The sequence below is a fragment of the Pelodiscus sinensis genome, chromosome 5 (assembly GCF_052426305.1).
Source record: "Pelodiscus sinensis isolate ZL-2025 chromosome 5, ASM5242630v1, whole genome shotgun sequence".
NCBI classification, from domain to species: Eukaryota; Metazoa; Chordata; order Testudines; family Trionychidae; genus Pelodiscus; species Pelodiscus sinensis.
Window position 1 is genome coordinate 67,650,009 of NC_143056.1, and position 27,423 is coordinate 67,677,431.

Consider the following 27,423-nt stretch of genomic DNA (forward strand, 5'->3'; position numbering starts at 1 on the left):
TTGAGGTAACCGCTTGCCTGTCTCGGTCCAGCTCAAAGCAAAGCTGCTTGAGGCTCTGTTGCAAAGTGGAGGAAGGAAATTTAAAAATAAAGTGTAAGAATTTAGAAATACAGAGTAAGGGTCTCTGCACATTGATTGAACACATGTCAGGTAAAGCACAGGAAGTGCATCAAAAATACTTTGAAGTATGACAACAATGCTTGTACAGACACACACACACAAGGTAGTTCAAGCAGCCCTTAAACATGCAAAAGGAAAACTTACCTTCATCAATGGTAAACAGATCAACCTACCGTACAAGCTAACAGTAAGATACAGATACTTAACATTCTAAAAAAAGATTTTATTATAGACAACTGAGCAGAAAAAATTAGGTGAAGAAAAAATCCTGAATATTCTTCACTGCATTGCTACATTCCCCCTGCCCTCACTGGTTAATTATTTCTCATACTGTTCAGATTTGTTGTTCTTTTGAGGAAAGAGTTTGTTAGCATAGGGTAGCAGAGACATTAGAAAATCAATTACAAATGATTATGAACACAGTTAGGAGGAAAATCCGTTGGCATTCTTGTGGCACTCAAGTAAAACTCTAGCAAGAAGAGTGAAGTCAGTTGCAGCTCCTTCCTCTGAAGAGACTGAGAAAAGGATGGAAAGGTGCTCAAGTTCCTTTGAAGGGACTGCAGAAGTGGGTGAGTAGGTTTTTCAAGGCCTAAATGTAACAGTAATTTCTTTCTTACATAAAGTTCACTGTTATCGATGGGCATGGCCCTGGCTCTCAAGGGGAAGACAGGGGGCTTTTTGCTACTATAAAATGTGGTAAGATATGTATCAGCAGAAATATGGGCAGACTGATGCTTGGTCTCGTACAGCACCGGTGTATCATGTTGTGTGTATGCACAAGAAGTAAAACTCAATGGGTAGGTAAGGGAGTGCAACAGAACCCAGCCCTGTGTCTGAGAGATGGGTGCTGACAATAACCTAATTATTCCTACTAGAAGCAGGAGTGAGGCTGACAGACAAAACGGCTAAATGGCTCATCTGCAGGCTTACCAAGCTAAAGTCCTTTTCTTCTCAGAAACATGGAGGCATTGCCTACCTCCTTCCTCTTTTTCACCCTTTTTCACCCTTTTTCACAGTAAGGCAACAGGCATGTAGGGAGACTTACTTCTGTGCAGTGCAGAGACCTATACCTTTTTTCTTACACGTACCCTCCAATTACACCCCTGCTGAAGCCCAGTTGTGCATTCCCAACAGCATACCATGGATTTAAATGCTCCATGCCATCATACAATGGTACATATAAAAATGACAGTGACAGGAAAGAAGAAAAATTCCATAATGAATGGAGAAGGAACTCCTAGCCTATACATGGCCCATGTCCATCACCTGTGCCTCCATGAGTCTGTGTACATGCTGTTCATTTCCCCCTCTCCTCCTCATAACTCTGCCAGTATATTTGAACTCTGGCCCACAAGTCCCTTTAGCTTATTTCAGTTCCAGACCCTGGATCAGAAACTCTCACATGGGCAATTGTTTTGTGATGTAGAAAATGATTGTACTTTGCTTTGCATTTACATAGTGCATACTATATAGATTTGCACCTGAGGATATCAAAATATGCCAGACATTTTTACTGATATTAATTAAGACTCAACATGTTGTCTACACAGGTCAGTACTATTATCTGCATTTTACACAGTGGGCAGTATAAGGCATACCGAGATTAAATGACTCACCCAAAGTCACACAAGAAAATTAGTGGAAAAGCTAGGCAAAGAACACAGATCTCACAACTCCAAATCCTCTACTTTTGCCACAAAGCCCATATATGGGCTGAAATGTATAACAATGACCCAAAACGAGGGGTGGTGGTGGCCAAAAATACATTCATACAAAAAACTTAAAATGCAGGGAGATTCATTTCTTTAGTGTAAATAACTTTCTGTAATCTCAGTTCCATGATTCTGCATCTCTGCCATAATTAATAGTCAACAAGAAAGTGAGGGCACATCACAGGTATGGAATGTGGGCCAGTTTTTGGACTAAAATGAGTGTGAACCCTTGAAATGAGGGATATTTGGGAGGTATACCTAACAAGGGCTCAAAATTTTGGGGTGTAATCCAAGCCCTACTGAAGTCAATGGCAAAACTCCCACTGACATCACCAAGGCCAAATTTTTATTCGTGAGATTTAAACCCAAATCCTCAATACTGAAAGGGCTAGGGTACCCCATGTTTTTCACTTACCCCCAAATCCACATTCCAGGCTGTATCCGGAAGCCCTGAAGGACTCTCTCAAATGTACTGTAAAACTACCAGGTAGGTCAGCATAAGGAAGCTTTATTCCCTATCAGTCTCTGTGCTTTCACTGGTACTTTTGTAACCCAGACACCTACTGGGTGTGGTTCACTGTCCCATCTAGTGGCACTGAGACTGCTTACAGAGAGAACAATGAGTCTGCTCTACAGCCTTAGTTAATAGCCAGCTGGTTTTTAGCTGTTGCGGTAGAGCCTCATGTACTAAGCTCCAGAGGTCTCAGGTTCAATTCCATCTGTCAGCATTACACAATGTCTACTAGCCTAACATAGTGAGATATGCTTTATGTCTGCGGATGTAACTTTAATTCCCCCTCCCCCATGTACATTATATTGGTGAATGATTCAGCTTCATGATTTTTGTCACTGTCTTCTTTTTCCTTGGCTATGTTTACTTGAGTTCCCAACATCTCTTTCGGAAAGGAACTAGATTCTTATTTCCACTGTAGAGTGAGCATGCCACTGAAATCTGTTCCTAGGGGTCGCATGAGAATCATGCAAGTCATGCTGAGAGATCTAGCACTTGGTCTGACAGCAAGCAATGATTCCAAAGAAATCTTTGATTCAACACTGGTTCAGTTAGGAGGAGAACTTTTCTTTGTATTAACACATGAACCATTCGGGCCCAATGTTTTGAAAGAAAGAGTTTGAGAGGGAGAACATACAGGGATGCTCATAGGGATAAGACAGCAAAGATTTTTTAATTTTTTCTTTTCCCTCATCGTAGGGTGTCCAAGAGTTTTAACTGCATCCCCTTCTTTCCCTCTGCCTCTGAATTCTGTCCAGGTTTAAAGAGCACCTTAAAATTTCAAATGGCATCTAGGACTTTGCTTTTCTTTGTCTGGTCTTCACTTGTCTAAAACCAGCTGGTTTTAAAACACAGGGGCAGCTCATGTCTTCAGTTACACCACTGCAACACCAGGCACAACAGAAAGTAAAGTTTAGTTCATATGCACTTTAAGGACCCATAATACCAATGAGTATGTAAAAGCCAATGGGATTTCATTGAGATGCGCCAATGCATTATAATTTGACAGCCCATGGAGAATGAAGTGAAGAAGCAGCAGAGCGCATGGTGATGGAAAACCACAAGCTCAGACTGCAGGAGTTGCAAGTTAATTGTATCTTGGGTTTTGTAAGTCTGAGACCTAAATTGTAACTGGGTCACAGAAAGAGAGGTACACGTACAAAAACATATTCTCTCTGGCAAAGTACTGGAGTAAGCTGGCAGGTAGAGAAAGCATTTAAACAAGCCACAAATGCAGAGATAAGTATCTTACCTTCCACACCCTGGCCCCCTTTGCCCAAATAGAACTAGCAGGATAAGAACTCACTTAATCCTACAGAATCAATCATTTGCTACTCTGAGTTGGGGATTCCTGGAAGAAAATATGTTGCTAGCTGTGGCCATGCTAACACACAGGGGTAAAGGGAACCGAGGCCCAGGACTTTGGTGAAGAAAATGGCTGAAGTTCTTGGCTTCTCTCTGTGTTGCAATTATTTCTTGTTTAAAATAAAAAGCAAACATTTCCAGGGAGCAAAGAGCAGGGAAAAGGGGGAAAGGAGCAGGGGGTAAGACATTATGGGGAGGTCCCCAGATACGGCATCCCAACGGAGGACCACATGGTTTCATCTTGGATGCTGTACCTAGTCTGTTATCCTGACTAGCAAATTAACACATTTCTGGTAGCTAATCGTGATACAGGAGATCAACTTTGACATGAAGATGAGACAATGGACTTTTAATTCCTTGCGTCAAGTTGGGAAGATACTCATACAATCTGAGCATTTTTTCATATTCTGTATTTGACTGGCTTGCTATTCTACCTTTCCCTTACAATGGTTTCCAAAACTGCATATAGGGATGCCATACCCTGGGCCTTGAAGGAAACAAATGTTCTCATTCCTTTTCTAAAAAATAAAAAGTAAAAAATAAAAATGAAACAATATTCCCGTTTTCACACTAGCAGCAAGCAGCAGGCGAGAATCAATAGGCGCTAAGAGATGCAAGCATGTCCTTCCCAAAAGATACCTTCTTCTTTGCCAGCAATAAGTCTTGGTATGCGTTAGAACGGAGGAAACGTGCGTAGCTGTCACTCTTCATCAGCTTGTAAATGTGCTCCTGTGGGGCAGGAGGAAAGGAAAGATTGAGAATTGTTACCAAATACCATTCAGAAATCAGAAACGCCATTCAAAACAGTCCAATGAAAGGGAGAAGGAGAGATACAATTAGAAAGAGGGATTAAAGTCCCGGTTTTTCCTTTGTATTGTGGCAGTATCCTGGAGTCCGCATCCTGGACAATCCTGTTATGCTAGACACTGTACATCCTCTTCCAATATAAGGACCCTGCCCCAAAGAGCTTACATGTATTCATCTGCAGCCTAGAAAGGAGCTGAATTTGTAAAGCCCAAAGTTCTCAGAAACTACCATATTATGACCAGATTCTGCCATCTAATGCTACTGAAATCCAAAAGTCTACTGAAGGAGAGTTGTGCTACATAAATGAAAATAAGCATGAAAGAATCTGTCCCTTTTTGTCTGATTATCAAGTTTTGAAGAATGATTAAGAGTTTTCTCTGAGAGCATCATACTTACAATCGGATACTCCACTTCAGAGCTTTGGTGGGTGGAGTTTCTCTGCAATCAGACAGTGCTGTTCCCCCCCCCCCTCCCCATCTCTAACTCACTTGTTCAGTTTTAATTAATAATTCAAACTATCTTGAAAAACTCAGTTTTCTACTTCCTCTCTTAACTCTTAACAACCCTTGTGCCAAATGCAACAAAATCAAACCTAAATACACCTGATTGAGTCAAGACAGAATATCAGTAAAAAAGAGAGTCTTATTCACAAGTGGCAAAACAGGAATACTGGGCATTCCTATTAGTCTTTGCATGTGGAAATCTCCTTTATCTTGCTAAATTATGTATATACATATAATATTAAATTCCTCTCCTTCCCCTTTCCCTGCACTATCTAGGTGTTCATGAACCTTTAGGAAAAAGGGAGAATCAGTGAGTTGGCTGAGCTTCATATGTCCACAGTAGTGGCAAACCTAGCAAAGCTCCAGTATTGCTATAATTTTGTTCAACCCTGGAGTTGTAGGGTGTGTGTGTGTGTCTATTATCTTATTAAATTTTTTTCCTGCACTCTCTGTACAGTAGATATTGCTGGCAATCGTTTTACTTAAACACAGTATCATCTTTACCCTTTGATGTACTCTGGCATGGAAAGTCATTTATTTGTCAATTTTTGTTATTCACTTTCAGATACCACCGTCTTCACGAATAGCAGAAGATTTTACTGAAAAAAGCCTGTTTACAGCAAAGTCAAAGTCTGTCTGTCCTGCTGCATTCTTAAAAAAGAGAATCTCAAACAAGTATTAAACAAAAGAAAAGTGGGAGGATAATTTTATTTCCCAAGACTAATACAGCCAGGAGATTTAACTTCCCCTCTTCAGCAACAATAGAATATTTGCTCTATTTTTTCAGCATTGAACATGGAGAAGTCACAGCCAACACAAGGGGAAAAAAGAATGTGGACATAACGGGTTTGGTCATCAAAAGTTTCATGTTTTTCTTGTGTGCATGTGACTTACTTAACTCCCACAGCATTTCAGTAAGATTGTAGGACTCAATTGTACTAAATTAAACCAGATGATGACTGGCTCAAGTTAATTTCCTCTTACATCACAAACTCCATTCCCAACAAGCAGCATTTCATAACAGGGCTAGAAATCTAACTATGCTAAAATATATATAAGGTTTCCCCCTCCTGGGACCAAAAGCAATACAAAAATGATTCTCTCTTAGGTTAGAAATATTTGGAGATATGACATTCCTGGTCTTTAGAGAGTAAGTGTGCCTGAGACTGTCATAGAGGACCATTGTCTGTGGAGAGACTGGGCCAGTCCTAGAGATGACATTCCCAGCCTCTGAGGACATGCTGGGAACATGGTAGAGATTATGGTCTAGCTCTCTGAGGAGTGGGTGGAGGAAAGAATAAATTTCATGACTTTTTTAGCATAGTTACAAAGAATACTCTAGCCTTGGAGATGGCTACAAGGAGACCTGAGCACAAAATATGTGCTATAATACATTATTGGTGCAGGGGTGTGGAGGCCACTTAATGGGGAAAAAAACCCACACTAGTTTATATTGCCAAGGACCTGGCAAATTCTGCATGGTCCAATCCCACATGTCAAGAATCACTGCCTCAGCAAGTGTCCATAGTGAGTGCTGAGGTCTAAGATCAGGATGGAGAAACCTATATCAGATTCTGGGGGCTTGCTGTCAAAAGGAAACGATCCTTATGGGATAAAAATTTGTTCAGTCCTGATAGCCGCAAAGTCATACAGCCAGATGGCACTAGGTGTTTGAAGATTAGAGACAGACATACCAAACCAGGTCAGTTCACATTAAAGCTGTTGCCCCAGTACTGTTAACTAGGGCAAATTGTCTTCATCTAAGCCAAGACAACAGCCTCTATTTGATCTTTGTTAGAAGGAGTAGGGACTTTACATCAGAGAACAAAACAATGATTTATCATATCTTGAGATGAAATAAATAATGAACCGACACCTTGACTACGTCCCTCCAATGCAAGACAATGCAGAAATATACCCAAAGCTCTAATGTAGATATATTCATGTAATTTTTCCTAAGCATTCTCCCTGGGTTTCACACCTTGAAACCAGCAAACAGTGATATTGCTACTGTTCCTCGATGGCAGCATTTCTTAAAGTGCGAGGCAATTGGAGGGGTGCGGTAGAGAGAACAGAATTCAAAATGGCCACCCTTAAAGGGACAAGCCTCTTTTTTTTGTTTTGTTTTGCTCTCAACTTTTCTTTGGGGGGGGGGGGCTTTTTTTTTTTTTTTTTTGGTCAACAACTTTTCCCTGGGGAATGGCCATCCTCAACAAAAAAATCCTTGGTGTTCCCCATTAAAAAAATTATTGTTTGGTGTTCCTCGGTCTTAAAAAGTTTAAGAAACACTGCTCTATGGGCACTGACTTTATGGAATTGATAACTATTTCTCAACTTTAATTGTTAATGAGGAAAGGAAATGTTAAGGAGGTTGAGCATGGGAAATATGTAGCTTCCAGAAACAAATCTGTTTTTTCAGTTAGAATGATTCAAAGGTTGTCTTAAACTCCTGATTGATGACATGATTGATATGCTGATCATTTAATAACATAGCTTTTCTGAAACATTCACTGGACACCTGAACCAGCTCATATCTACCGGGCTCTGCAAAGAGTGTCTTTCAGCTGACACCTGCTCAGCGTAGCTCCCACGGGCTCACTTGAAAAAGCTGCTGTGAATGGACCACAAAGATTCCAGTTTGAAAGGTGGGTGCCTGTATGTAACGTGCATACACAACAAATCCAACCACAGGATGGTGGACTCTAATAACTGGCTAAGTCCATTCTGCTCTTTGATACCTTTTATAAACAGATCCCAATATATTGCTGATATATCTGCTGTGCTAAGATATAGGGAATCTGCATCCCACTGAGAAGACTTGTAATTACAGTGTCTAGCTCCTCACAATTTCTGAAATACTGTACACACACAAAAAAACAAGTACATTCAAATAATAAATACTGGGGAAAAACAGATTGACAGTGGAGTATGTGTGAATTTAACTGCTCTAGTCTCATATAGTGCAAATGGGTGAGTCCTATTGTGCATATGACTTTAATTCATTCCTTGTTCTGGGCTATTATTACTACCTACTGCGACCGCATTTCCTAACCTACAGACCAACTGAATGTTTTTCTCTTCTTTACTGTGTGGCTGAGAGGGCGAATAGCCTGTAGTGAGGCTATAATCTTCCTCTACAGACAGCATTTTTAGGGATGGAAAAGTGCAATGCCCTCCATAGACATGTATATTCCAGGACATGCCTATCTATATGGTGCTGCTGACATGAAATTCAGGACATTCCAGCTGGAACTCTGGAAGAATATTTCATTTCACAGAACACACATCCCAAACCGAGTTAACTGCAATTAATACAGCGATTATGTAAAGCAAATGTAACAATGACTGGTGGAATCACACCTGGGATCTCTGGAACTTAGTGCATGAACCTCTAGAGCAGACACATTATTCTCTTTGTAAGTGGTCTCCCTGCCACTAAATGGGACAGTACACCACACCCAGTAGGCGTGTGGGTTACACAAACACATCATTCATGCAATCCACATCAGCTCATCTGCAACTCTGAACAGGAGAGCCTGTTTCATTAGGCAAAGAATGGGCAGGCGGCTGGAACTGCCCATTATTCTTACTCAAAGAGCGCCATGGAAAAATTACATTCTGCCTTGTACTGTCATTTAAAAGATGGAAGAGACATTTTATTTTAAGAATTGCTACAACAACTCCCCTACTACCTTTAGGTACTGCCCCTCAACGTTAGCAATCAGAATGAAACTAATAAAACCCCAGTCCTGTGCACTAAGCTTTAGACAACACTCCTTTGGAGTGTTTTAAAAATAAGTTTAAAATATATTCTGGAGCAAGACAAAAAGAACAATTTCCAAGAACAGGCCAGGTGGCTGACTTTTATTATGTATCCCATTGGCTCTGTCTAGGGCCTTCTCTCAGAAGCTCAACTCACAAAATCGCAGTCTAATGTTGTTCCCGTCACAGATGGTTACTAATGAGAACACCAACATCCAACAACAGTGGATGAGGTGCCTGATATTGCATAGAATCATGAAAATGTAGGTCACGCCTTCAGGACCTAGTTAGACCTTTGCTGACAGATGTTTATTTAACCTGTTTATTAAAACCTCTAATGTTGTGAATACCACAACTTCCCTTAATAACCTATTCCAGTCCCTAACTACTCTTGCAATTAGAAAGTTTTCCCTAATACCTAAACAGACTCTTCCTTGATGTAGATTAAGCCCATTACTTCTTGTTCTACCTTCTAAGGACATGGAGATCAACTAATCACAGTCTTCATTAAAATAGTTCTTAATGTATTTCAAGACTTTAATTGGTGCCAAACAGTCTTCCTTTCTCAAGACTATGCATGCCTCCCTCCACCACCCCCAATCATTCATTACAGATCAAGTTTTTTTTAAAGCTTTTGTCATTTTTGTCACTCTCCTCTGGACTACGTCCAATCTGTCCATATTTTTCTTAAAGTCTGGCACCCCAATACTACAGGTGAGGCCTCATCAGTGCTCAGTTGAGCAGAATACTGACCTCCCATGTGTTACATATGAGAATGTTAATACATCTGAAAATGTTATTTGCCTTTTTTTGCAATTGTATTACAGCGACTCGTATTCAATTTGTCATCCCTTATAACCCCCAGATCCTTTTTCTGGTGAAACAGTTATTTCCCATTTAGTATTTGTGCTTTATTTTTCCTTCTTAAGTGTAGTATTGTGCATGTGTCTTTAAGGAATCTCACCTTGTTTATTCAGACCAATATTCTAATGTATTGAGGTCATTCTGAATTCTAATCCTGTCCTCAAAGGTGCTTACAATCCCTCCCTGCTTCTTGTCACTGTCATATTCTATAAGAGTATTCTCTACTCAATTATCCACATTATTAATGAAAATATTGACTAGCATCTGATGTAAAATAGATCCCCCCACTGGATTCCACTAGCAGGGGTGCTGAAACAATTTTGTTTTGGGAGTGCGGAGAACTATTAAACAAAACTGTAATATCTGTATATGGTGGAAACCACTTCAAGGTGCAGCAGCACCCCTCTTTCCAGCTCCAGTTTCTGGCAGAAACTAGCCAATGGGAGCTGATTGTTAGAATAACAGGCAGCTAAAACGAATCACGCCCCTTCTCCAGGGTTCAGTTATTCATGAAGCACAGAGCCAGGCAGGCTGGCTAGCTGGGAAACATTTTAAGCTCTGCAGGAAGGCAGGCTAGTTTGGCAGCTGACAAGTAAGTCTCTTGGCCACAGCCTGCTTCTGGCTCCACAGCCCTTTCCTGCCCCAACTCTCTGCCCCTCCACTCAATATACCCAAACCCTCTGTCCCCCTCTTACAGCCATATTCCCTCCCAGATCTGGCACCCCAATGTCCTGCTCCAGATCACAATCCCCTCCTACCCTAGAGCACATCCCAAATCCCTGCACTCTAGTCCCCTGCCCTAGATCACAACCTGCCTGCTTCATCCCAACTCCCTCCCAAAACTCCAACCTCTCTCCTGCACCCCGGTCCCGTACCCCAAGCTCCCTTCTGCACCCAACCTCCATTCCAGACCCTACATCTCCTCTATTAATAACATGGAAGAATGTGGCCCTCGACCACTTTCCAAAATCTTGGAGTGACCCGCTATCAAAAATTATTACCCACCCCTGTTCTAAGGGTTTCATCCTATATTCTTTCTGCATAGTATTATATAGTGTCCAATTTTGCAAATAACTGCTTAGTGGCTGTGGCAACACGTTACACTGTAAATGTGAAAATAAATAACAAAATATAAGTAGGAAAACGTTGACACTTCTGTGGATTGGAAAACAAAGGGCCCACTAGGTAATAAATCTGGGAAACTTTCTTTACCACTGTTAGGAGCGACGTAAAGGAAATCACACCCTAGCTATGGCTGACAGCTAAAGTGTGGGGAAATAAACCCTGATAAGATGCAGTGCCCCTCTGCTGTTTTCCTTTCACATGCCACATCTTTGGAAAGAGATGAAGGACAAGCTCTGTAAATTTTCTTGACAAGAGGGGAAAGAAAAAAAATTATCAAAGTTGGAAATCCAGACGGGAATGTGGGAGGTGGATGAGATAGCAGAAGCTGTCTCAAAGCTGCACCTGCTTCAAATCAATGTGTTGCAACAAGATCTTAAGTCTCTCCCCCCCTGAGCAATCAAAGTACAATGACCCTGACTAGGGCAGAGGGTGGCAGCTAGCCAACCAACCAGGACCTTGGGAGTACCAGACAAGGATGTTGGAAACGGTTGAGTGACTTAAAAAATAATTTCATAGCACACTCCTCTAGGCTGGGTTCCTGGTAGAACTCAGCAAGAATACTCTTCCTTTGAAGTGTCCTTACTAGTGGGAAATCTTGGGCTATTTTTTCTGAAGCTTGTCTACAAGAGAAGGGCAGTTTCTGTGTTTGGAAAGTGAGTTTTTTTTTTTTACATCCATCTATAATCTCATGTGTTCCCTGCCTGGAGCAAAATCCATACAAAGTCCAAGCTTGCCAGGTCTTGTTAACTCTGGGCTCAAGTATATATTCTTGCACCCCTCCAGCCCAGATGGCATTCCGATATGCCCCCAGATTCTACCTTGCTCATGTAAAGTATACACATTCTGGTATATACTTAGGAGTACGCAGAAGCTAATGCCTGTCTGCAGCTGTTTGGATGGAAGAAGATGCATTCTGAGATTCTCTATATTCTTTGTGTGTCTTAGGTTACTGTTTCTATCACATTTGGAGTATAAAACATTCTTATAGAATAAAAAAAATTGCCCCTTTACAGAGGATCTATGCAAGGCCTATGCACCACCTAAATTCCACAGGCTTCCCATTACATTTCTCCTCCGGAATCCTGCCCTGGTTTACAGGATTCCTGTAGCACAACAACACAAACACAGACCCAGGGATCGCCAGCAAGCTTGGTGCACTAAAAGAACAGAACAAAACAAATGCTGAAAGAGAATGAGTTACAACATTTAAACCTTTCCCGTGTCATTGGTGAACCTAACGTTCTTTAAAGGCACCCTTAATTGACTGCCATTTAGTTTAAATTAGTTCTGAGAACTACAATGACACTTGATTCAGACAAGGTAGGAGGAATTGCCACATCAGCAACAGAAGCAGGAGCTAGTACAGTAGTAGATGTAGTTCACAGTGTGCATGAAAAATGTATCAGAAGGGAGGACCTAACCTAGCTAGACTCTAAGGCTACGTCTATATTGCCGCTTTTTTTTGGCAGAAGATATGCAAATCACGCTCTTATTTGCATATATTCTGCCAATCCTTTTTGTGGAAGAGGTTTTACTGCTAAAAAGCCTCATGGAGATGAGACCATTTGTTGGAAAATACCCTTTTTTACAAGATCCCTTATTCCTCCAAAAATGAGGTTTACAGGATCTTGCGAAAAAGGGTTTTTTTCCCGACAAATGGCCCCATCTACATGGGGCTTTTTAGCAGCAAAATCTCTTCCACAAAAAGGATCGGCAGAAGATATGCAAATAAGCGCAATTTGCATATCTTCTGCCGAAAAAAAGGCAGTGTAGACATAGCTTAAAAGAAAAACACCCATTAAGAACTCAAAAGGTTTTCATTCAAAAATACCCTTAGCTTCCCTCAGTCCACAACAACACCCCCCAGTCTACTGTATTTGCTTTTTTTCTTGTTTCTATTGCATTCTCAATTTTCTTCCCTTCCCCCCACTTTATGTAGTTATTTTAGTGGTTCTCTGTATGGACCAACTATAGCAAAATTACAAACTTCCCCACTTGAGACTCTGGTTAAAACAGAGTGTTGCTAGCTAGTATTGCTTCAGATAAATGACCACAGGAAAACTCTGTTGCAGCTTATAGTTTATGTATAGTTTAGAAATGAATTTTTTCAGACTGGTAAGTGACACAAAAGGTCTTTGCCTGAGAGTGAATTGCTCTGGAAAATTTGAGAAAAAGCTATGTGACTATTCTCAAGTTATTCAAATGACACAATACATTTCATCTGAAGTTTTAGCTGTTGGTTTTCCTTTGTACTCAAGCAAGTGATTCTGTTATTTAAAAACTGATGTGTAATTAGATCATAATATGGATTTACCTCCTTGCTAAACTAGAAATTATAAAACCATGATTGAAATAAACATTGGGCTGAAGGTACAGTACGATGGTGATCAAGCAAAAGAAATTACCTTAAACATTCACAGTTCACTTTGTATAATGTACAGGAATCTACTGTTTATTTCTATAGATCCATAGTTGGAAACGCAATGTAAAGCTTTACCGTGAGTTTATAATATATAGATGTATCTTTAGCATCAGAGCTATTGGAAATCTCTTTGATACATGTTTTTAAACCTCAAATATATAGTAGAGATGCAAAACTGCTGGGTGTTCTTTAGAGATGTAGCCTTCTGGATTGCAGTACAAAGCCAGGGCCATCCTCTTACTTCAGGGAGATTTAGAACTACCTATAGAAACAGTTCTTCTGGGAGACAGGAGTGGCTTCAGTATTCTAACTCTGGATGAGCAGTGCTAGGTTTTGAGAGCAATGACCATTGCTAAGACCAGTTCCTGGCAAGAAGTCTATGTAGACAGGCTTTGCAGGGAATGGAATCCCGTCAACCAGGTGACACTGCAGCCTCCAGCACTGGTAGTAGTGGCCATACCCATTGCAGCCCCATACATATTGTTCAGTTGATCCATACAGTTCTTGAGCTCATTGGTCACGACGCTGTCACAACCCCAACCTACCTGCCACTCCCCTTTCCATGTTCCCATGGAGAAAGTGCTACCACAAAGCTGACTTTCATTGTGCGAAGGGACGTCTGGAGTTCCTCTGCAGCAGAAGTGTCATTTTATTGCATTTTGGGCATTCCCATGGGTTAGAGCAGAGGGTCAGGATTTGGCCTTGACTAGCCTACAATAGCAAATATTATACAACATACCAATGGCAACAGCTACATACAAGAAAGCAACCCTGCTGTGACAAATTGTGTCAGAGCTTTCAGAGATAAGTGAAAGTTATTGCAAAGTATCATATCATACGTGTGTGCTCTGACTATAGCTCTCTGATCAGATTTTGGTTTCAGAAGTTGCATGCTGAGTCATGAAAGAGGAGCTGCTTTTGTTTATGGCACAGGAAACTGCAAACTGCTGTTCCTTGGGGAAATACCGTGTGGACAAACATGCTGGTCAGTATAGTTATCATCATGTCCCCATATGCTTTGGAGAGCTTTTATATCCCTGAATGTACATGCTGGGACCTTGTTCCTTATGCCCTCTTCTAAACCCCTCACCCTTGTGCAGTACAGGAAAGGAGTCAATCACTGATTTCCCACCCTACAGAGAGACAATAGCTTGACAAAGGCTGTCATTTGAGACATAACATGTCATTTGTCATAAAGTGGTGAGATTTCAAGTTCATCAGTTCAGTCACAAAATATGGATACTTCACAATACATTCAAATGAAAATTGTTTCTAAGGCATGAACTACCTGAAGATATGCAGCATGCACAGACATCCTTTTTATTGAGTCTGGAAACTGAAAGAATGAGTTGTTGAATATCTGCTACTATACAGATCCCTGTTTGATATCTTTTGTTTTCTGCTTCTACAGTAACAGGGACTCAGCTCTAACCCTTCCACTTTACTTTCCTGGTTTTCACTATTTGCTACATACACTTAATTATTCTCTTGAAGAGGGTCCTCCCTGCCCCCATTTTAGATTCAGGATGTTTGGTCACAGACTGCTCTAGGAAATCCACAGAGAATGTATTTATTCTTTAGTCTGCATATTAATGCAAGCTGAGCAGATAGACATACATGGTGAGTGAGGGTTCTGGGCGGGGGAGGGGGGAGAGGGAGGAGAGAATTATGCTTCTGCAATCACAATAGACCACACATAGGTAGAGATATTGGAGAGAAATGGAGGGAGATGTTGCCCCCTACAGCCCAAAGGAGTTGAACACAGCCAGAGAAGTAAAGAAGAAATGGGTCTGGCTTAGTATCTTCCATAGAAGGACATCACAAAAAGTTTAACAACCGAGAATGTTAATTAGGAAAACAATGTAGTCTGGAGAGAACAAAAGATTGTGAGAGGATTCCTGAGTTCTGGTCAATGCTTTGTGTGGAGGTTGAATGATATGATTAAATTGTTTATAAAGTGCTTTAAGGGCTTTGGACAAAAGATGTTGAAGTTCTGCAAAGGATTATTATTTTCGAACTTTCCTTTCTTCCAGTCATTTTTACTCAAGATCCATGAAAGAGAGATCACTCTGCTGAACAGACAACATGCAAAACATTGCTCCTCATCTGCTTTGTTCATTTCTTCCTTGCTTGAAAACACCAATCAACCAATACACATACACACAAACCTGTACACCTTTCATTTCCCTGAAAGAAAAACCTCTGGGTATGTCTACACTACAGCGCTAATTCGAACTAAGCTAATTCGAACTAACGCATCCAGACTAAAAAACTAGTTTGAATTAGCGTTTTGCTAATTCGAACTAGTATGTCCACACAGAGTGGACCCTGAACCGGGGTTAATGATGGCCGGAAGCAGTGCCGGGAGGGCATCAGAGGAGGACTTAGAGCGTGGAGATGCTGTCTCAGGCTAGCCGAGGGCTGTGCTTAAAGGGACCCGACCCCCACCCCGGACAGACAGTTCTCAGGGGTGCCCCGCTTGCAAAGCAGTCCTGGCTTGGAGTGCCCAGAGTACCCACACTGGGCACATCACAGCACTCGGCCATCAAACAGGCTGCACTTGCCGCAGGCTGCCATCTGGGGAGAGGAGGCAATTGGGGGGCTGCAGGAGAGGTTCCACCCCCAGAAGCCCGCAGAGCCAGCCCAGTCCTCCCCATCGGGGGCTCGAACCCCATTCCTCCCTCACCTCCTTCCACTTACCCCTCCCTAGCCCCCCTTCCTGATGTACAAAATAAAGGACAATTGTGTTCAAAAATAGAATCTCTCTTTATTGAACAAAACTGGGGGAGACTGGGAAAAGGAGGTGCGAGAGGGGAAGAGAGAGGGTGGGAGAGGGGAGGGCAACTACAATGATGAGGGGTTTGGAACAGGTCCCATATGAAGAGAGGCTAAAGAGACTGGGACTTTTTAGCTTAGAAAAGAGGAGACTGAGGGGGGATAGGATAGAGGTCTACAAAAGCATGAGTGGGGTGGAGAGGGTGCATACAGAAAAGTTCTTTATTAGTTCCCATAATAGAAGGACTAGAGGACACCAAAGGAAAGGAATGGGTAGCAGGCTTCAAACTAATAACAGAAAGTTGTTCTTCACAAAGCAAATAGTCAACCTGTGGAACTCCTTGCTGCAGGAGGCTGTGAAGGCTAGAACTAGAACAGAATTTAAAGAGAAGTGAGATAAATTCATGGAGGTTGGGTCCATGGAGTGCTATTAGCCAGGGGGTAGGAGTGGTGTCCCTGCCCTCTGTTTGTGGAAGGCTGGAGAGGGATGGCACGAGACAAATGGCTTGGTCACTGTCTTCGATCTATCCCCTCCAGGGTAGCTGGTGTTGGCCACTGTCGGCAGACAGGCTACTGGGCTAGATGGACCTTTGGTCTGACCCAGTATGGCCATTCTAAGCTCAGGGTCGGGGGTCTCAGTGGACCACCTTGATTTTCATGCAAATCTGCTCCTGGGTGGCCAGGCTGGCAGCTCTCCTGCCCTAGACAGCCGCTTTCCTGTGCCTAGTGCGGAGGTCGTGGACGAGGTCCACAATGTCTGCACTGGACCAGGCGGGTGCCCGCTTCTTGCGGTCCTGGGCAAGCTCCCGGGAGCCGCCAGCCTGGTCCCGGGAAGAGGGGGAGGGTTGGGGGGCATCGGGTGGCTGGCTCGAGCCGTGCCAGGTGCAGGGTCTGCTGGCTGGGTGCTGGCAGGCTTGCACCTGGCACGGGCACCGTAGCCAGCCCGTGCCCCTTTAAGGGGTCTGGGGCCGGGAGGGGGGGCAATAGAGTTTTCACCAGGGAAAGCTGGGGAGTGGCCACCAGGGAAAGCTGGGGAGGGCTAGCCTCCCACTAGTTCGAATTACAATGAGGCTTAGTCCTCGTACAATGAGGTTTACCTAATTCGAACTAAGCGCTCCGCTAGTTCGAATTCAGTTCAAACTAGCGGAGCGCTAGTGTAGCGCCTATCAAAGTTAATTCGAACTAACGTCCGTTAGTTTGAATTAACTTTGTAGTGTAGTCATACCCTCTGAGAGAGCCTACCTTACACTTAGAGAACATCTCCAGTGACGCATTAAGTGTTTGCTTTTAATCTTTGAATTCAACATGAGCCTAACACTACTATTGCAATAGTCTCAGATAAAGATGGAATCAAAACAAAATCCTGAACATTTTTCAGATGTTCCTTTTCTTATAACGTGCCAGCACACACTAAATTCACATATGCGGTTGCTGAGATCTGGATTTGGATCCAGATTTCACAGCCCAAATATTTCTCTAGTCTGAGCAGCATGAAGGTTGGCACAATGATCTAACTCTGCTTTGGAATTAAGTATGGGCACATCTGCACAGCAGGACTAAACTCAAAATAAGCTATGCAGCTTGAGCTACGCTAATTGCTCAGCTTAAGTCAAAATAGCTTATTTCAATTTTTGGTGCCGTCTACACCGCAGAGTTGTTGATTTGAGTCCCATGACTTGAACTCGAGTCCGACTTAAGTCGCCTAGGTGACTCGACTTGAGACTCGACTCGGGTTCATTGTTTGTGACTTGAGACTCGACTTGAGACTTGCTAATTTTGTTAAATCGACTTGGTGAAAAAATTGACCGAAAATGCTGATATTGATGGCTTGTACAAAAGTGCCTTGACATTTTTTAAATTAAGACTTGAGACTCGACTTGGGACTTGACTCGAAAGTGACTGTAGGGACTTGAGACTTGACTTGAGACTTGAACTGCAGTGACTTGAGACTTGACTTGGACTTGACAATGATGATTTGAAGACAACACTGCTACACAGCAGTTATTTCAAGATAGAGCACTCTTCCCCCGACTTCCTTTACTCCTTGTACAATGAGAGCTACAGAAGTCTGAGTAAGTAGCCCTCTAACTCGACATTATTTTGACATTATGTCGAAATAACTGCTTGTGTGTTGACGCAGACTATGTTATTTCAGAATAACGTCAGTTATTCCAAAATAACACTGCTGTGTAGACAAAGTCTATCTGAGCAGTACTCTCAGATCCTATACTGAGCTAAGACTGGAACTGAATTTCACTAAATCATCTCCATAGTAATCAAGAGCTGATTACTTCAGGTAATTGAATATAAAGCTACAATATCTGTTTGGTTTATCAAACCAGAAAAATAATACAAAAATTCAACCAACCATCTACAAAAGAAACCTCAAGAGCAACTATATGGCACATTCTACTACAGTAGGCTTGACACCATAATCAACCAGGAAATGTCCTACAATTGAGCATCAAACCGCAGTGCATTCTTCTGAAATTGGTTCATAATGCCATGCCTGAGAGACTGGAACATAGATCATCTGCTCTCTGAAGGCTAGAGGACATTTCACTGGGCTAGGGACCTAGTACAAATTTGAAAAAATAAAATGGGACTTATAAGAAAAGCCCCCAAAATGTCAGGACAAAGCAGAGCTTGTGTGTGTCACATAATTCAGCCCCTAGTTCTACCTGAAGTAAGCAATGGGTTGGTAATAAGCAGCTTCATTTGCAGAAGGGGGATGTTTGGAAAGACTGGTACCTATTTACTTTCCAGAGCTGACCCCGGCAGTGTCATGTCTTGGGGCCTCATACTGGTTGCTCAGTGATGCTGATAACTGTTCTGAGAGTTTAGAACTTGCTAAGTGGTGCACTGGTTTAATTGAGCTGACCTTTCCCCATGGTGTCCTTGTATTAAAAGCTGCTTTAGTCCCAAGTGAACACTGTTTTGATCATTATAATCTTTTGCTTAGTGGGCAGTTGTCTAAGAGCAGAAAATAATCATTTAAATTGGCAGCGTCTCCTCCAGAGGGGCCTAGGATTGGAATAACAAAAGATGCTGCAGATCAAAGTTGAGGAGCATTAGCATAGCTGTGTATATGGGGAATCAGGGCCAAATTAGAAATGGGGGACACTTATAAAGTCCAGGGTGGAAATGGGGAGCTGGGCTCAAGAGAGGAATAGCATAGGACAGGACTGGCTAGGACTTACATGTGCTGGCAAAGATTGATGGGGGCATGTGATGTGACTGGAATAGCAAGAGGTGCTACAGTGCAGAATGGATACAAACAGCAGTGTGAGAATACAGGAGTAAAATATCAGATGCATGAAGCTTTGCAGGGCAGGATTGACTCACCCTAACATACTCAACCCGGGAAAGGTGGCAAAATACTTATTTGTGCATAAATCTATCTGATTGGGACCACTGTAATGAGACTACATTTATCTAAAATTTAGATTTGGATTACAACTATTCAACAGTTCAGAGATGTTTGGACCTAAGATTTTCATTCGCCTTAGTATAAAGTTAGGGGCCATTAGCAAAATGCAACCCTCCTTAAAATGGGGTTGGGAGTGGGATTAGCATCAAAAGGTTTTGCCTGGGGCTCACCTAAAATGCTTCTTAATATGTCAGCAAAGGTAGCTCTGTGTCCTCCTTTTTTTTTTTTTGTTCTATATAGTTGTATCTTTTCTAAGTTATTAGTGCAGGGAAGCTATCTTCTGTGCCATGTTGTATAAATCTTGTATACATTTAAAGTGTTATATAAATGAATTATAACAGTAATAAGCTCCAGTTTCAATCTGTGGTCCTTAAGTGTTCATAGTCTGAAGCACATTTTGCCTTTTCCCATGTATTGCTATGCCAAAATTCCTTCCCAGTAGCCTGCTGCTGGCATTTTGTACAGATGCCATCTCATAAATCAGCATACAGACAAGATACTATTCCATGGACACCTTTTCCTATTTTATTAATTCAGATGTAGTGTTTTTCTTTTCTCAGCTGAGCCAGCCTTCTTTTTCCCCTCTTAGGGCATCTCTAAGCCATTGGAATTTAATGAATGCACTGTTTGGTAAACGGAATTGTTGTCTCTCCTTATCTCCAGACTTTCACATTGTTTTTTTCTGTGTCCTGTCTTGTGTAGTTTACAACATAACTGTCACATTTCTGCCTCCTTGCCATGGGTGTGTTTTGACTCACTATGTCTAGCTTGCTCCACAGGAATGTGATGTGTTGAACTCTCATGGGACCTTGGTGCCTGTACACTAAGGTAAAGGAAAGGTGCCCACAATATGCTAGGGCTCTAGAGGCAGCCAACCCAATTACACAGGAGGGCAATTCTCACCTGGGAAGGGATGTAGTTAGGATGCTCAAGGCACACTATGTGGAGCCTACATTGACTGGGCTCCAGTTGAGCCCATACCACATCTTAAAGTAGACATCTTCAGAGAGAGCCCTTACGAAAACTGGCAGTGCAAACAGAGCCTGCCTTTCTTGAGAGTAAACCCATGGTAGCTCCAATATTTTAGGTTTTTTTTTTAACTAGACATATGGCATTTATGTTACCTCACATTTCTGTTTTTTTGTATTATTTAGCCTCATTAGTTAATTTGCCAATTAACTCAAATTACTGGCACAGCTTTCTAAGGATTATCAACTATTAGATGCAATCTTCAGTGTACAAGCAGATAACTTGGATACCTACACCCCATAAAGTCTCTCTCTGAATTCTATCTTTGGGGTGTTTTTGTAGGTGAAGGATTTGATCTTCACCCAGAATAGAGATTACAGCAGAGCAACTCTGAATCACTTAATCTCTCAGTCATGGGAATATTTCCATTAACTGCAACAGAAAGTTGGGGAATCAAATTCTACCAGAAGATGAACACATTTAACTAAAACTGGTTTAAAGAACTTCCATTTGATTATATTAGCTCCCTTTGGGCTGCAATTAAAATAGATCAGTCCAAGTCTAGATTTTTTTGCCTTCTTCTAATTAAAAGTTTATTGAAAGCAAGATGGACTTCTTGACAGTAATACTACTTATTTTAATCATTATCTTTGGCACTCACTCTGTTCTATCCAAAATAAGTTTGGGCTATATTCTCCCATTACATTTTCACCTCCACAGGCGACACAGAGGTATCATAGCACCTACTCACCTGCTTCAGGGTGTGGCTGAGAAAGAGAGTTATTATTTTGCCTTAAAAGCAGCTTTCAGGCTGCTTTACTTTATGCTTAGAATCTCCACACGCCTCTTCTGATTCGTGACCAAGGTTCAGAGAAATATAGTATTTGATTCAAGTTTCAAGAGTACTCTCCTAACCTTACAAAAAGCATTGTGCTACAGTCTGTCTCCAAAATACATCCCTGTTGACTGCACTGTTGGTGCAGCAATTTGGAGCATCACTTTACAATGGTGACTTTTAAAAATCAGGGCTCATTCATGACTTTTGTTGTAGTTTTTACTGTGCCTCTTTGATAATGAAATTGCTCTCCGTTGTTTTCCTGATCTTATTTGCCAACCCTATTTCCTTGATCTGATTTACTCTTCCACTTCTCTTTTTGCTTCTTTATATAATGTACTTTAACTGTGACTTCCTGAAATTCCGATCCAGTTTGGCTCTGACTCTACTAGTTATCTTCTGACCACAACTTGACAGTTGACAAGTACATACTAGCTGCCCCTGTTGTCAGCACTGAAAACCCAGGACACTGTCTTGCTAGATCATTTATCACCTGAGAAACTGAAATAGGAAAGCAGATGTTTTATCACAAAAGGGGGACTGCTACAGGTAGACACTCCATAATCTGGACTTCACTCATCCAGCAACACTCCTGGTCCAGCATCATCAGGATGCCCCCGAGGGGCCAGAAGCATTGCCAGATGGAGGCGGGTAGAGCATGGAGTCTGTGGATGCAGCGGGGCCACTGGGGAGAGACTCTGGCAGCAGGGGAACTGCCAACAGGAGCATGGAGCTCCGGGCATGGGGCCATTGGGGAAAACCCCTGGTAGTAGCGAAACTGAAGGGCAAAATCAGAGCCTCGGATGTCAGTAGAACCACAGGGAGAGGAGGTGGGAGGAAATGGAGTTCCAGGAGACCCCCAGCGGGCAGCAGGGCGGCCAGGAGGAAAAGTGGAGAGCCCAGTGCATTGACCTCCCTTGGTCTGACAAATTCCCTGGACCAGGACCAGTCAGGTCCTAACTGGGTCCTACAGATCTGTTTTATCTAGGAGGAGCTCAAGAACCAGCCAGAGGTGAAGAAGGCTTACAGGCAGCATATAGACGGTTGATAACAGGGAACTCTGGCCTTCATAGTAGGCCAGAAGATGTGGCTTACCACAAATATTTTCAAGACCAGCAGACTCTCCTGGGCCTTCTGGATATAAGAGATCAGCTTGGCTACCTTTCATCTACAGCGTCTCCAGCCCCCCAAAATACACCCAGGTTTTATGTTTCTCTTCTGAAGTACTATACTAATTCTTTCCCAAGCACCAACCCAAATCCAGGGTCAGGAGGAGTCTAAAGTGCATGCCATCCTCCATTCCCAACAGACACATGGCTATCTGTACTATCTTGTGGACTGGGAAGATTAAGGTTCCAAAAAATATAGCTGACAATGTGCTTCCCTTCTCCACACCCCAGACCTGATGAGGGAGTTCCAAAAAACTCACCCAACAAGTCTGGATCACTCTGATGGAGAGCCTGAAGATGAGGTATGATATATGCCCCTGTGGGACTAGAACTTGAGACCATATTGGTTCCAGGATGCCAATGCTTTCACATTGCCATCAGGAGCTCAGACTAGGCCTTTATGGGGGAACCCTGTGAAGTTTGACATTTCAAGAAGTATAATCCAGTGGGGCATGTATGGCAGCTCTTTGACTGGTCCATGCACATATATAAATCAGTAAGCCATCACAGGGAGCTGTTTGAGCAATGATGCAGACTACCTCCTTGCTTCCACTCCACACACCTTGCCTGTGAACCTTAGGCTCCATCTCTTGACTCTGGCTCAACCCCAACTCCACAATTTGCTTCCTCTCTGCAAATGGTGTCTGCTCCTGATTTCCTGGTATTCTTACCTGATTCAGCCCAACTCTGCTACTCATATCTTGACAGTAATTTGATAACTGTCCAGTATATGCTGGTTGTCCATGGCCCAGACCCGACATTGCTCCAGCTTCATAATCCTTGTAGATTTGTCAGCTTAGGAACATCTTTGTTTCTAGGGTAGTATTAGCCTCTTAAACCCAACAGACTTAGAGAAGAAAATACAGTTCACCCTGCCTGAACTGAAATCACTGATGTCCTTTCCAACTGCACACTCTTAAAAAAAAAAAAAAAAAACGAAGTGGATACTGCTCCCAAGGTAGAATATAAGAAATTACCATCAAATTAGCTATTAATTACTAGTTTCTTACTAGTAATAAAATCAAAATCCAAACCTGTGCATCTTCAAATGTGTACCTCCCCGGGTCTTTGACGTTTTGACTTGTTCTCTCATAGCTGTGGGAGTCCAGGTTGATAGCGCTTTGTGCCCCTGGAGCTAGAAACTCTTGCCAGATTTCTTCCACTCTGGTGGCTACATCCTGCAAAGGTTGTTTTTTGAGATCTTGGACAGCCAACCAAAACCTTTCATGGGAAGCAACAAAACAGAGAAGAAAGAGAAAAGAAAAAAGATTCAGAAATAATTTTGTGGACCAGCCTTAGTAATTCCTGAACTAGTGTGCCCTGGGCCTAACACTCACTGGAGTTAATGGCAGTGTCTCCCTTTATGTACGTGACTGGAGAGGTCCAATGTGCTCTATACCAATCCACTTAACTTTTATGAGGGGCAGAAAAGCAACTCTAGAATGTGTTATATTCTTATTTAAAACACTGCACTTCTCTCCATCTCTGACCATCTGCACACAAACAGGCTGCCACTTCTGCAAGCCCTGCAGGGTCCATACAGCTACAGAAAAATGGATAGTTAATATCAAGTGTTTCAGAGGAAGGCCAAAGAATAAACCTTGATGAATCTGGCCCATCACATGTTGGTGTAAAGGAATATACCATGTCCAACTACCTGGCCAGCAGCTGGCTTTTCCCACACACCTGAACTTCTAACATGAGTGAGCTGAGTTTGCACCATTTTCTCTCGTTATTGTTAGTGCCATAATAATAGATTCATCTCCTGTTCCTCCTTGTTGTTACAAGCTCTCACAAGACTAAAGTACTTAATCCATCATGAAATCTGTGAGAGACTGCAGTGGGCTGCATTACTTTGACCTTTTGAAGCCTCCTGCAGCTTGATTGACTGGCCATTCGTGTTCTCCTCCTCCACAGCCCTAGCAACCAGCAAGGAGGAGTAGAGACAATCGAAACAAAGAACACTGCAAAGATCAACAATTGTCTGGACCCCCAGTCAGCATCAGCAGTTTATATGGGTCATTGCATTGAATATTTTTCATTCTCAAGGCAAATGGTACTAGCTCATCACTCAACCCAACTTCATTACAGTCCTAAGCCTGCAATCTGGTGTGGTTCTTGGGACATTATAATGCAGGACAGATACTGTTTAATGCACAGGGTCAAACTATATTTATAAAGCAGATCTGTTGAAGGCCTCAATCCCTAATTTGTGAAAATTTTCTTCTCTGAGGTTCTGACTACAATGGGACAGGGAATGGGAGTAAGTATATCAGTTCATGGCTAAGATATGTAAACAAGATTCCTTTAGCAAAAAGGGCACAGGGCAGAGCCACATGGATACTGTACTCAGTGGTTGCCTAATATTAAAGGGAGCACAGCTGCCTGGAAAAGCAGCATAGCCTAAACAGTCTCCTTCCAATCAGCACACATTGGTCACAGGTGCAAGCAAGTGGATACAGACCAGATTTCCAATTAGGTACAATAGGCATGTGCCTAGGGGTGCTGGTGCTCTAAGGTACGTTACCTCTCTAAAATTGCGTGCAACATAAAGGTCAGCTGTAGGCAGTGGAGGTGCCGAAGATGCTGTGTCTAGAGGAGTGTAAGGTGTATATCCGGCCCCGAGTGCATAAAGTAAACCTATGCAGGAAGTAGCACCCACACCAAGGCAGAAATAGATAAGTCTGGTGGGTAGCATTCAACAGACTCTGAGCAGGAGGTTATAGGTACAGAGTGCCCTGGACAAAGCAAGGGCAGGGAAAAGCCAATAACAGCACCAGATGTCTGCTCCTGTCCTTGTCCTGCCTGGCTATCATTGGGCGAGGGTGCTCAAAAGAGCCTATCTAGGCATGACGACTTATCCTGAACTAATTCACATGAAGTGACTGGCTTACAATGAGAAATGCTTATCTAGACCCCTTTATATATAGTTGCTATTTGCTTACTTCCTCTATAATATGCTGCCAATTAAACGCACTAGGACTGCACTGAGGCCATTTAGCCAAAGTTCTCTAAGTTGGAATTCTGCAGTCAGTTTTACAAAACAGGCAGAGATTTTTATTGTGGGGTGGCTGTGGTGTCCTCGTGTCCGTATTTCTCCTTGCTTCTTTTAAGATTCCCACTTTAGCATATCTTTTTTCCTTACTGTTAAATCAGACTGCAGAAAGCTGCCCTAAAAGGAGTGTATTCGGGGTATGGAGCTGCAGGAAGGTAGTGTGCTAAAGGCAGGATGGAGCACTGATGCAGCAATTCCTGAGAGAGACTGCAGCAGCTGGTGTAACTTAAAGCAGCCTTTAGGTTGATGAATTGACCTTGGCTGGAGAAGCCACCTTCCTACACTCAGACCTCTTCAGCTGAGGGTCTGACCCTGCATTTATAAAGCCTATGCTTCCTTCCCTATCTTGTCTGCTCCTACCGTCCACCGGGAAGCTGCTCTCATTTCCTTTTTTTGCTCTGTGGGCAGGAGTTTACTTGTCTGCGAGGCACCTAGCATGCTCGAGAATATGTACAAATAAATAAGTAAATGCTCCTTCCAGTTCACAGCATAGGCGGAATGCCTGGGTAAAGTCTAGGATGAGAGTACAGAAGGAGAAGGATTTTGATCCCACTCTCTTGTATGGTTATGTGCAGTTTGCTACCAACCCAGGTAAATGTGACAAAAATTATTGTCACTGTTGAAACCCACAGAAGTTCTCTCTGTATGTACAATAAGTACAGAAATAGAGTTTATGTGCCCCCTGGTGGCCAAGAAAAGATTAGCGAAATACATGTTGAATGTGAAGGCATTTCAACATCAGTACAGTTTTGGATTTTCATTGCAGCATTTGCAGTAAAGAGTGCAATCGTCCCAGTAATAAATCTAACTGAAAATCATAATACAGCTCAGACATCAGTAATGTCTTATATCCAGACCTCTTGTAAAATTACCATGTATAGATATAGATATAAATATATACATATGCTAGAGAGAGAGGGTATGTATGTCTACACTACCCTCCTAGTTCGAACTAGGAGGGTAATGTATGCATACTGCACTTGCTAATGAAGCCCGGGATTTGAATTTCCCGGGCTTCATTAGCATAAGCGGGGAGCCGCCATTTTTAAATCCCCGCTGCTCGAACCCCGTGCAGCGCGGCTACACGGGGCTCGAACTAGGTAGTTCGGACTAGGGTGCCTATTCCGAACTACCGGTACACCTCGTTTCACGAGGAGTAACGGTAGTTCGGAATAGGCACCTAGTCCGAACTACCTAGTTCGAGCCCCGTGTAGCCGCGCTGCACGGGGTTCGAGCAGCGGGGATTTAAAAATGGCGGCTCCCCGCTTATGCTAATGAAGCCCGGGAAATTCAAATCCCGGGCTTCATTAGCAAGTTCGGTATGCATACATTACCCTGCTAGTTCGAACTAGCGGGGTAGTGTAGACATACCCAGAGAGAGAGAGCATCTGTCTGTCTGTGCGTATGTCTGTGCATCTGTTTGTTCAAGAACTCCTCCTAAATAGTAAGAACTAGTCCCACCAAATTTGGTATGCCACTTCCTCCTCTCCTCACTTAAAGCAAGGTCAGGGTTTGGTTGTGAACACCCCAGGAAAAGGACAGATTTCCATAATATGCAAAGGGAGGGGCTGCTGCTCCAAGGGACAGGATATGAGAGTGGACATTGTGGCCAGCAAGCCCACAGGGGAGAGTTATCCTGCAGAGTGGCCACTGGAGCAGCTCTACCATCAAGGGAATGGCCAGCAGGGCTGGGGCTCTGCTATCTTACCTGCCAGAACACAGGTAAGTAGCCCCCCACCACGCCAAACCCTTTCTCCAGGGGATGACCTGGAGGGGAGAATAGACCTCGGGTGGTTGGGGGTGTTTTGGGGTGTATGTGTGAGGAAAACAAGCCCTAGGTAGGCAAGAGGGGTGCTGGGGGAGAGAGATATGCCCCTGCACTTCCCCTCCCCCCCCGCCGCCACATCCCCAAGGGCCTGCCCTGCCCTGAAGGACCTGGGCAACGCTGGGTAAGTCTGCTAGTGCCATTCTATTTTGGTGCAAATGTGAGGGCTTGTCA

The 27,423-nt window shown here is 42.8% G+C and overlaps 1 protein-coding gene across 3 annotated transcripts in view; it reads right to left on the minus strand.

Moving 5' to 3' along the window:
- The window catches only part of RGS6 (regulator of G protein signaling 6), a 472,365-nt gene that overhangs the window by 39,236 nt on the left and 405,706 nt on the right, over positions 1-27,423 (minus strand). For 2 of the 3 annotated variants that reach the window (XM_075927284.2, XM_089778523.1), the window contains exons 15-16: positions 23,404-23,590; positions 4,348-4,437 (exon numbers count right to left, since the gene is read on the minus strand). In XM_075927284.2, coding sequence (XP_075783399.1) covers positions 4,348-4,437; positions 23,404-23,590 — 277 coding nt within the window. Of the gene's footprint in view, positions 1-2,997; positions 3,226-4,347; positions 4,438-23,403; positions 23,591-27,423 lie in introns of those variants that run through there. The other variant, XM_089778524.1, reaches the window with a different exon arrangement.